General features: G+C 48.7%; 1 protein-coding gene across 1 annotated transcript in view; it reads right to left on the bottom strand.

Moving 5' to 3' along the window:
• The window catches only part of LOC126570083 (myogenesis-regulating glycosidase-like), an 8394-nt gene extending 1286 nt beyond the window's left edge, over positions 1 to 7108 (bottom strand). Inside the window, exons 1-2 of the mRNA XM_050227579.1 lie at positions 5882 to 7108; positions 1 to 855 (exon numbers count right to left, since the gene is read on the bottom strand). The exon at positions 1 to 855 is cut by the window's left edge and continues 43 nt beyond it. Coding sequence (XP_050083536.1) covers positions 1 to 855; positions 5882 to 6083 — 1057 coding nt within the window. The 5' untranslated portion in view covers positions 6084 to 7108. The remainder of the gene's footprint in view (positions 856 to 5881) is intronic.
• Positions 7109 to 12253: the final 5145 nt, after the last annotated feature.

Below are 12253 nucleotides of genomic sequence, written 5' to 3'. Positions count from 1 at the left end.
TGATGAACGGATGTATCCAGAGCGTCACACGGAAGCCCATCTCGCGCAGCGTTTCCGTCATCTCCGTCACGTTCGGGAAGGTGATGGAGTTGAACGTCAGCGAACCATAGCACACCTCCCACAGATCGTCCACATCGAGCTGGGCGTTCTTGAATCCGTACGCATTGATTTCCCGGGCAAAGTCGAGCACCGTCTGCTGGCTGATCGGTCGCCGGTATCGCACCCACGTCGACCAAATCGGATGCCGGACCATCCGCTCGTCCGGAATGTCGACCGGTTGGTTCAGGACGCGCTCGACCGCACGCTGGTGGGCATCCCGTACATCCGATGCCACACCGACGCGATAATTGAAAACGAACTCCTCATCGTACGTGTAGTACGGTAGCGCCTTCTTGGCCGTAAACCGTAGCACCTGCTCGTCCTGATCGATGAACAGCGGTACCTCCTTGTCGACGTAGAAGAACACACCGGCCGTGCTGACCCAGTAACGTTCCATGATGGCCGCACTGTGCAGCTCCTTGGTGATGTACGCGTAATCATCGAACCGCAGCTGTTCGATCGGATAGTACTGCTCCATCTGCTCGGGTCCACCGTACCAGTGTAATGGGTTGGCATTTGTGGCACCATCCGCACTATCATCACCCGATCCATGCAGGTGCACGATATCACTCGCAATCTGGCCCTTGCGCAATGTGCGCGTTATGCTGAAGTACGAGAACCCGGCAGTATCCTCCAGCTCACGGATCTCCACGTTATGGCCGTTGCCGTACAACCGCAGCCCTTTCGGGAACGTTTCGATGTCCGAATCGTCCGTGAAGTCGTGATCGAGGGTGATCCTCTGGAGAGTATCCTCACCTGTTGGAACGGAATTCAGCAAGAGGGTAAAATACATCGGGAAATTCCTATTTTTTTACAGACAAAATTGGACGAATCAAGCAATAACAGAATTGATTTGTAACGGATAAACCTGGTGCTGACCGAGAACCACCAAACATACCATGCGTCATTCTCCGAGGGGTTAATTTATGATCGCTTCAAACTCTCTTCTCTGCGTTGTGTTTCCGTCTGCGTGTCTCTAGGCACCATAACATTCCAAGTAAATCTCCAAATCTCAAAGACGATGCAGAATAGAAGCAACGGCAACACCGCGTAGCAGCTGATCGGCAGCACAACTCAACCATTCCATCTCATAAATAATATCAATCAATCTTTCCCCCATAATCGCAACCCATCCGCATCGACGACTGCCGCCCGTCCACTGATCGTTCGTTCGCAAGCGTACCCTGGCGGGGCACCTAGCCCCAAGCCGCTACTTTTCCCCCCCGGCAGCTTCCCTGGCGGTGAGTAATTAATTTCTTTGGCCCGAAATTAATTCCGAACCATTTGCTCATCGCTTGGGGCGTGTGTGCTAGGCGTCGTCTTTGGCTTTGGCCAACGCGGCAACGCCCTCGCTCTCGTCCATGATCGTGCGCCTTTGACCGAGGGTAAGATTTATGGCGGTTTTGCGACTCAAGTGCCTAGCGCTACGTACCAGGAAGCGCCGCAACCGGGAAACTCCCATTAATTATGGCCACATTTACGCGCCATCCACAGTCTGACCCGGGGTTTGGCGCCCCTTCTTACTGCACGTGGTTCGCGCGCGCGTTTTGCAGAGCAAACCGATCGCCACAATGAGAGAGCAAATATGAAAGATGTGGCGCGAAACACGCGCGGAAATGATGCGTATGATGGAAAGATGATGGCGCTAGTCGGCCTAGGTGGCATCACGTGTTGCGGTTTGCATCCGCTTTGTTCTGCTCTCTGATGTTTGTGGTGACAATTGCGTAACATCCTTGCCAAGTGTTGTTACACGATGGTCAAGCGAACTGACTAAGGAGATAAGCAGGCAGCATGCATTCGTGGGGGTGTACAGTCCATTGATTTCAGATAAAAGGGGGGGTTCCACGGCTCGAACAATAAAAGGTGGTTGTTTCGAGGCGTTTGATAATGCCGGACAGGTTGGCCGTCAGATAGCTACCGATCAAAAAGGTTGACAGAGATAGGTAGATCACAATTTATGCGGTTCGGTTATATTGTTTTATGAACGCCACGCCGTCGAGCTCTGCCGTATCAGGTTGGCAGCAGATTACAGGGAATGCTTTGTGTAGCTTTTTCATAGTCTTGCTGATTATATTGAATGGGTTTCTTGCTGCTAGGCAATTACTAGTTCTGGCTAGTTCGAAACATCATGGAACATTCCTTCGGTGTTCTGTGGGAGTTAAAGATTGGCGAAGAGAGCTTTGTTTTCAAGAGACCAGACATTTGAACAGATAACAGTGAGCCAAAGGGATGTTTTAACTGTTCCTTTAAACGTCCAAACGTTCTACCAATCTTCAATATTTTATAACAACTCGTTTTGTTTCATGGTTTTTTGGGTTCCGTTTTTTGTGGCGCAACATTCGAGTAAAATGTCCTTTTCTAAATATCAAACGAAGGTTTTCCCATACCTGTTTAATTTTTAGGAAATAATAGAATCGGAATCGGAACCGTATCGAGTAGAGGATAAGACATGAATACCACATGGAGGTTTCTATGGAGGCGCATGGTTAGTTTCAATTTTCCTCGTTTTTTTCCTCGATTTCCTTGACTATTTCCCCGTTTGGAGTTCTCTTCTTTCATCAGCTAGATGCATCGTTTAAAACGAAACCAATATACAGCATCCCGTCTATTCCTTCTAATCGTCTTGCTCCTTCCAAAACCTTCTCTTCTGCACTTTTCAACACCGCCTCGAACGCTATAGCGCCCAGATTAAATTTCAAAACTCCAAAGCAATATATCTAAACAAACATCACACTCAAGACGAATATTTCACCCTTTCTGGCACGTGCTCTCGGCGGGAATCTTCCACCGTCCCCCTTAATGGATATCGATGATTTATGAGTGAGGTGTAGCGAAGATCGCAGATCACTTTCCCGTACCGCACAGTAACCCAAAAAAAGGGTACACAAGCAAAGTAGTGGCCAAAGAAGAGCAAACGATGAAAGCGTGTCGTGTCTCTAATCAAAGATGGCGCGACGGCAATCGGATACGGTCAACTAATGGGCCGAAAGCGACTAGACAGACCAGACTAGACAGCAGACTCCGGAAAAAACCAAAACAAACCCTCTGCAACAGGATGATCTCCGTTTGCTTGCTTGCGTGCCAACTGATTGTCAGTTTCCCTCTTGCTGGCCAACGACAGTGGATCGACATCTATCGTTGCTCGCTTCGCCGCCACCACCACCGTTGCTCGAATTGGCATCCGTCTTTTAGATCGTTCTAAAATTAATCTCCAAAAATATGATCATAAAGATCCACCCAGCGGTAGCAGTAGTAAGCGCCAGGCGACATGCCATACCACTACCAGAGTTCCTTGTCTTGTCCGTCTCCATTAGTGATCTGGCAACAGTGACATTGGCTGTTGCTACTATGGGTGAGCTCCAACCGAGGGGATTCCATGCCATTCCGCTCTTCTGGCTCACCTCACACTCTCGGTATGACGCTATAACTTTATGTTTTCCTCCGCTCCCTTTCGCACCCTTCTTGCAGCGTCACGCGGTGGCCGACATTTCTATGCCGACGTTCACACCTAGAAGGCCACTGATCCACTCCCGGTAAAGGGGTTGTGGGGAAGCTCCCAGGAAAGGGGAGGCGTCCATCAATCAACGAAAAATGTAAACACCGCTGCCATCGTCACCGGTCACCGGTTTCGATCACACGAATGAATCCTGGCCGGTGATCCTGTCCCGGGACGGACGATCGGGGCGTGGCTGACATGCACATGATGTCCATGATGCCCGTTGCTACTGCTGCTCGTGGCCGTTTACTTAATGCTCTGTTTTGCATGTCGTCTGTCACGGGAGTCCCCGGGGCCGATGTTGCTGCTCTTTTATTATGTCTGCGGATGGCACGGAACGGAGCTTGACGAAGAGGGGGGGGGGGGGGGGCGCGCGCGCACGTCCATCTCGTCCATCTTTCAACAATTCAACAAAAAACCCACCAATATGTCGGTGCGGTTTGTGGCGGTTTCGCGCGGTGTCGGACGTGTGATAACTAACTCGCCACGCGGTGGTCAACTCACGCGATGCGGTTCCCGCGTGAATCGGTAAACATGTCACGATGGGATCATCATCCCCCGCAACGCCCTAACCCACGCTCCGCTAATGTGCTGATTAGCGGTGGTTTTGAAGCGATTTTCGGACCGATTACTCCTGGTCAGTTCAACCGCTTTGAGGGAAGGAAACGATGTGTATGTTGGCTCGATCCCATTCTAAAACGGATTAACGAAGCTCTCGTTAGTGCCAACACTAATTACCATCCGAGATTGGTCTGAGAAGCTAGAAGTATCCCTGTTCCTGGTGGTGCATGCCATCGTTTAGGTGGGAATGCCACCCTCCCTATACTTAGTGTCAGCACGGTAAAAGGCATTCATCATTCCGATACCGAAGCCGGTTGCAATCCACCCTTTAAATGGGCTCTGCCAGGGGCCAACCCAAAATTGTTCCCGATGATGGATGGACCCCAAAAATGGAATGGCACGGTATTGCTTACACCTCCCCGTCAGCCGTTCAGGGAATTTCACTCTCTCTTACGATCGCTCACTAGAAACTGATCGAATTACCGACACTGACGGGGTTGGGTTGGGCTATGGCCAATCGCTTCAACCGCCAAGCCGCCAGACCGATGCATTTGCACTTTTGATTTATGCCGACTGAAGTCAGTCATTTGTGCTGCGAGGTGCCACCACGGTGCAACGGTAATTGTGATCCTTTAGACAGCACCACCATCACTATCTTTCTGCTTCAAACTGTAATTCTAAACTGGTAGTAGCAGTAATTCCAAATGCCCCCGAAAACACTGTTGCAACCGGTTCGAGGAATTCGAGGAAAGGGATTCCATTTGGTCAGTTGATCTTTGCCACGCCGTCGGCATGTCGGCTGTGATGTGTGCTATGAACTCGATGCCAAAAATGTCCCTCAAATGTTGGGCGTTAATGCAGTTGCGGTGAGCAGAAGCGGTCGTTTGAGATGCACTTGGGAGATGCATGGGAGATTGAAGGTCAGCCTTAATGGGGCAGGATGGACGACGCTACTGGGTGGTCTTTGTTTGATGTACTACGTCCAATGAGCGACGGTCGCCGGAGACGGAGAAATATCAAATGGAACAGATGCCTGGACTTGACACCGTTACGCGAGGCCGTCCTTAGGCTGTGGAATATCATTTTCAATGGATTCAAGTCCTTCACTCACTTTTTGAATGAGTAAATTCATCAGAGAGATGGAAGGAAAAAGGAAATCCCTTTCCTAATTTTAGATCAAGTAATGCTGTGATCATTTTAGTCACGGAAAGTGGAGGCTGCATAAAATGAGGATCATGTTTTCGAAAACAAGACAGCCATTTGCTGGAGCAACAGATAGAATCTAAATAGACATCAACAGTTATTTATTTCACCGGCATTCTCTAAAGGATATTTATCGCTCCAAGATCACTCATCCTCATCCAACAAATAACATCTAGAATGCCACTCGTCGCCACTGGCACCGCTCCTTCACCCATTTTGTTTTGTTTTCATAAATCGCTATAAAAACCCCTGATGAACGATGGACAGTAACCGATCATCTGGTCATGTTTTCTTAACACCTTCAGCAAAATCCAGTGCGCAGACCGTTCAACAAGCCAACGAAAACAACAAGATTCAGTCGATCGTACGCGTTAATTGATGATCGTTAATTTACAAACGCTTGGCCACCAGGAAAAACAAACAGTTGCTCCTCACTCGGCGCGTCCACGAGTAAACGATTTGATTTCTGGGGAGGGTGGGAAGGGAATCTCGATCGATCCACTTCCGTCGACTGGCCCTTACCTCGATGAATGCTGAGCACGTACCGATGGTCCGGTTGCTCCTCGAGCCACAGCTCAACCGAACTGGCCCCGAACCGGTACGTTTCGCGAATCTCCTCATCGTCTCGCAGCACCAGCACAAGGGTCACGGTCAGGGCTACGGCCACAATCAGCACACCGAGCGTGGACAGGAGGCAACACTTCTTCGTCACCCGGATAGCCATCACGGATCGTGTTTATTTTTTTGGGGTTTTTTTTTTGTAAACGTAAACCACTCCGAAATTGTAGCACCACGCCACCCACTTTGCCACACTCACTGTCTGTCAAAAATCGCGTCACTCTGGATGAAGTGCTTGACCCCACCACCACCGTCCGGGATGGCCCCCAGCCGAAGCACACTTTGCGTGAAAATAAATCCTTCCTCAACGAGAATCGGAAATGGCTACGACGAGGGCACGAGCGGTGACCATCATCGGTGAACGATCCACCGGCACGGTCCCGACGCGGACCGACACGGGAAGCGACGGAAGTGACGGTTTACGAGATGGACGCTAGCTTATTTTCAAACCATGACACCGGAATCTGACACACACGGACACCGAATAATGGAGATGAAGATGTAGGACGGTAAATAGAGCAACACTCGGTCACGGTGTTTTTTTTTTTTTGTTATTGGCGTTCGAATGCACGGTTGTTCACGGGTTTTAGTACGCGTTTAGTACAGCAACAGGATAAAGAAAGCCCTGAAGGCGTGATTTGTCGCTCCCCGCCCGGGAACACACGGATACGGTCTCAACAGAAGCACTAGGCCGTTGGATGATTAGCGAGCTACTGAAGCACCAGCTACCTGGCACACGGCACTTACTTCTAACCTCGAATCACACGACCACCCCGGGACCAGCGATGCCAGCTTACAGATAATCGTCGCGAACACACCTCGTGCACACCTTTGCTCGTGGACAGCACAGACATAACCTTACGGTAATCGGTTCCACCATCTTGCTACTATCTCACGTTGAGCGTCGTATTCAGTTATCAATTGAATTCAGCGAGCGAGATGGCGGACGGTTTCATTAACTCATCTGCCACGGCTCGTGTAGCACCTTCCTCTTTTGATAACACAACGCACCGGGGGGGGGGGGGGGGAAAATCACAGAACACCAAACGGACCCGACCGTTTTCGATGGGCGCGCAAATCACAGCCAAAGAGGATTTCTTTCCACTCACCGATCTACGTTACCGAGTGAAATCCCGCGAACGACTAAGCGGATCGTCTTCGCGCCGCAGGCAGATGAGTTTCCCACGCCGCCGCATATGTTCGTTCGGTTGTGTGCTCACGAGGTGTTTTCCACCGACCACCGAGACACCGGGCTGAAGCAGGGTGGATGGAAAAGCGAACCCCCGACACCGACCGACCGAGGGCAAGCAGGCATAGCACGAAAGGAAAGAGTACGGTATACGCGAGATCGAGTTCGTGTGTCATCTTGTATTTGTGTTTGTGTATGTGTCTGGGAAAACCTTCGGCTTCGGATTTTACCTTTCCATCCCGTCCTTCCCGTTGAAAAAGAGGATCGTCTGTGATCGTCGTTTGTTTCGGGGCGGGGTTGCTTTGCGTTTGCTTTTGTTTTGGGTCACATTCATCGCGCAAGTGGCAAGTGGAAAGTGGCAGGAAACCGCAACTCATTTTCTTCGACCTTGTCACTTTGCAATCCCAACATCGTCCCCTCCCACCCACTCTCTCTCTCTCTCTCTCTCTCTCTCTCTCTCTCTCTCTCTCTCTCTCTCTCTCTCTCTCTCTCTCTCTCTCTCTTAGTGTGGAGGTTCGCTGCAGCTCAGAATTGATTAATCGTGCGTTGTTTTAGCGAAAAACCCGGGTGAAAAGCCGGAAAGACGGAGGACGGAGGGATGAAAATTGACTTTTGTATTTTTCATTTTCCGACAAACGAACGTCGCCCAAGGCGTTAATCAGCGGAGCGCATTTTCGCGGAGAAGACGAGCTGGCTGCCTGCGGCTGTTGCTTCACCAATTTCAAAGGAAGACACCGCCACTGGCAGAACGCGCGGTCACGTCGGTGGAAGCATCTCAACAGATGGACCCAACAAAATGGAGATGGTTTGTATTGGATCATTTCTCATTGTTTTCCGGAGCGCACGCATCCGTCTAGAGGATCAAGGATAGTTGTGAGCGGCAGTTCGAAGCTCTAGCGCAACGAAATCACCATGTTTCCGTCGACGAAAATGCCTTGGTTTGTCGGCATTCGGAAAGTTGATACATTTTGGGCAGCGAAGGTGCTACCAGTGGTGCTGGCGATGGTGGTGCATGAGTTTTTTTTTATGATTATTCCTCTCATTAACCACTTTTATTTCGGTGTTTGTTTATGCCGATCGTCTGCATCTTTACAGCACGCTGTTGCTACTGCCCCATCATGGTTCTCGTTGATCGTTAGCCGTCGGTATAAGGTGTTGTTGGGCAATCGTTGCGCTTGGGGTGGGCCCGGTTGATTGGACGAGTGATGCATGCTCGAAGCACTTAGCTCACTCGCTATAAATATGTACCAGTCTAGTGTAATACGTGTGCCTGCTCTTGGGTGAAAGTTAATACTTTCACAAAAGGAAGATGCTGATCGAGGTACGATATCGGGGACGCTTGTTATGTGTCACGGATTTTATTGCCTTTTTAAATAAAATCTGTCTCGATTTTTCTTTCGTATGAGTATTGTACAATGTATTGCGTAATGCTTTGATTTTGATTGTACGGAAGGGAATAGCCAGCAAAAGCTAATGTTTCAAGCACTCAGCAAAAACATACAACAAAAACATCATAATTTAAATACCAAAGATTGTAGTGTGAGGTGTAAGTATGATCAATGGAGAACTGAAGACAGTAAAGACGGCAAGAAGATAGTGATGTTGCCGAATAGAAAAAAAACTAAAAGGATACAATTTGTGAAGCAGAATAATTAAAATTGATTAATTCAATTTGAGCAGAACAACATAAAATTATACGAGATCGTTGAAAATAATTCTAAATAATTCAAAAACGACTCAGCAACAAGCTATAGCATATTTTGGCTAGCAAAATGCAGTTTGAAGATTAATGGCAGGCCATTTTGCTAATGTTACCATCAATCATTAGCAACTGGTAATGAAGCGGAAGCGACCATTTCGACAAGGCTCATGAAGTAAAGGGCCAGTTAGAGGTACAAGATTGGATCCAGGATTGGATCGTATGCCGGATCTCAATCTGTGTGATTCTCGAAATGCTCAAAATGTAAAATCATTAATTTGCTGTCCCCTCATTTATCACCATTCATCATTGCATGATTGTAAACATGATTTAGCTGAAAGACCGTTGAATCTGTTACTCCCTAATTGCCCCATTTCGACCAATATGGCCTACCGGCAATCAAACCAACTGTAAATTACCTTTGCTTACCGTCACTTTCCGCTTCCTAAATGAGGGCCGCGAACTTCATGAAGCAATTAAATGCTGTCGCTCGAATGCATCCACCTACCTCATTTCCCTAATTTGTGTGTGCGTTTGTGGTGTTTGAGAGGGCACTGCCACTAAGTCTCCCCGATCCCAATCCTCCCGATCGTTAAACCGGAAATTGCTTCATTACTTGCAGCAACAGGTTGCCTGCTTCGGCTGCACTCATCGCGTTGCAGCTGCAGTCTCGCGGTGCATCACCGGACGTCGACAACTTAATGTGTGGCTGTTTGCGATCGTGCGATGTGAATACACTGTTCGCCCGCGATCGACACGAGCTCCAGTGGTAAAATAGTCGCTGCAGTGCGAGATGTTGGCAAACGGACTACTCTATGGACTGTCAGTGGTTCAGGACATTTTTCAATTCGTCCCGCCAGAGATTGATTATTAAATTGAAAATCTTGTAACTACCTCGTGTGCGAGCCCATGCTGGTGTGCGTGTGTATTAACATGTTTCATTTTCTAACAAGATCAGCAGCATTTCGCCTATTCGCAGAACCGAAATGTCCTCGCTGCGGCAGTTGTCGCGAAGGTCTGGTACATGCTACTCCGTCGCTCATTAGTGAAATACTGATTCGTTGTACCGATGTCATGTTGCCGATTGCTGCTGCCGGTTCGGTTGCTCTTTCGTTTCGTTTGGCTGAAAATGTTCATCAATCCCCACGGGGTCCACTCCCCCGTTGGCTTGCGGGAATCTTCCTTCTCTCCCCGATGGCCACCTGTTTCACGTGGTTCCATCGGACAGGCATAGGCCCGGTCCACGGTAGCATGACGGTGTCGCACGCCACCGTGGCCACACGTACGCTCGTGTTCGGCACACCGACCATGTCACGTCCGTTGATCGTACACTCTCTTATTGGCGCATAAGTTATGATCAATTTCATGGTTCAGTGGGACTCGCGGAAAACGGTGCTCGATGCTGTATTGGAGACGCGCTTTTTCGGGGGATTATGGAATCCGAACGGTTACTACAGAGATTCTCAAATTTATTTTCAGTATTTTTCATCAAACTTTAAACCTAGCAAGGGATGATGCTCTAGAGAATTAGTTTTAAATTGCAAGGGAATGCCTTAAAACATGGTAGTACAGTTTGTTGTTCACAATTTTTTTCGAAAGCAATCACCTAGAGAGACTTTTAGAATGCGAGATGCCTTGTCTTGGGCAATAAAACACGGAATTCGGTGGTGGTCCGTATCTCCTGTCCTGAGGGCACAGGACAGGAAACAGCGAAGGAATGCAATGTCCGTCCCCGTTGGCCATCCATGGGGAGCGTGCAGCAGATCGGCGATCGGAGGAAAACCATCTCGGCGCTGTGCTGATGACCCCGTTGCGCTAATTAAGTCCACATGCCGCTGACTGTGTTGCTGGCTCTGTGGGTGGGCATGGGCCAGGGAGTAGCATGGAGGCAGAAGGACCCCCGGGCCGATCATCACCATCCACCATTCGCCCGCAACTTCGCCTCGTGACCAGCAGCATCACACCTGATCATGTTTCATGGGTTGTGGCATCGTCTCGTCCTAAAATTAGCCAGCCCAATGGTCCCCCAGCACTTGCAGGAAAGAGAGACAAGGAGAAAGAGAAGGAAAAGAGACATTTGTAGACTGTTTTCGGATGTGATGCGACCTGGAGGATGGACACCTACACCCGTGAACTATGGCAGCGCGCACTAACAGAGTCCATCAATCATCCGTTCGCACTTCCTGGCTTACAACCACCCTGCCTCCCCGTTGCTTGTTGCCTGTCCCACTCGGTTCTCTACATTGTATACCCTCTCAGCACAGCTCCTAGTGCCTGTCCGGTTCAACATGCGAGGCGCTGAAGGGTGCGGGTGGCGCACCTTCGGGAACATTTTTGGCTCAATTTTCGGCCAGTTGTCGTCGGGTTCGTAGTTACATGAACATTGCTGGTGGCCGCCGGTTGTCTGCCTGTCCGACTCGACTCGAACCATTTCGTTCGCCCGTTGTCATTCGCGCCTACAAATGACCACTTATCAATGTACAGCCGGCCTGTGATCGTGTCGGTTGCGTCCTGTTACCCTGCCATGCCATGCTGCCCTGCCACGTTGTCTACTCTCCCCAGGGGAAGTGACGGGTGTTTCGTCGCTGATTTTGTTTAATGATTTTCTGAAATTCCTCACCACGGTGGCCATTCGTGGAGGATACTTCGTCTGTGGTGTTCTGATTGGAATCGGATTGGAACATCGTTTGTTTTTTTTCTTGGCGGGTGGTTTCGTTATTTTTATCGCGTCCGTTTGCCGGTTACTTCGTGTTACTGCTTTTTTCATTGTGTCATTAGCGGCAGTGGCTTGTTCTGGTTTGAGTTTCGGAAACATTTCACTCAAGACACTGCGTGCTGTGGTATAACCAAACGGTTGGCTTGCATTGAGATTTATGGTGAAGAGAGATGGTTTATTCGAACAAACAGCATACTCAAAAGTACTGGGAAATGGATAATGTTTGTTATAAATAAAATAGAATACATTATTTGTTAACGAGTGTAGCAATATCAGTTCAAAGGTACAGCAAACCGAGTTAGAGATTGAATTCGCAACAAGTTTATCGTTCTCAAAACCAACCAACAAATATTGGTGCTTTACTCTTAATTTAAAATAGATAATAATAAAATAAGAAATTGGACATTTGAACAGGAAATTTTAAACAGAGAACAGCAGAGCCAGAAACAGAACAATTAATTACGCAAAACTCTTTAGCGCAAAGCACTCTACCATCCTGAAGACATCCATCAGACTCTGCTATCATCACGAAAGTAGATCGCAAATTGCACAACTTTGCGAACCAATCCGAAATTTTACATTTCATGTAATCCCATCAGTCCGATGCCGACGAACATTAAACTATTGCCATTATCTCTCGAGGTTACATCAGCCTAATTATGAGAGCCTCCC

This window comes from Anopheles aquasalis, chromosome 2 (genome assembly GCF_943734665.1).
Source record: "Anopheles aquasalis chromosome 2, idAnoAquaMG_Q_19, whole genome shotgun sequence".
Lineage (NCBI taxonomy): Eukaryota > Metazoa > Arthropoda > Insecta > Diptera > Culicidae > Anopheles > Anopheles aquasalis.
This window is presented reverse-complemented; position numbering and strand designations above follow the sequence as displayed.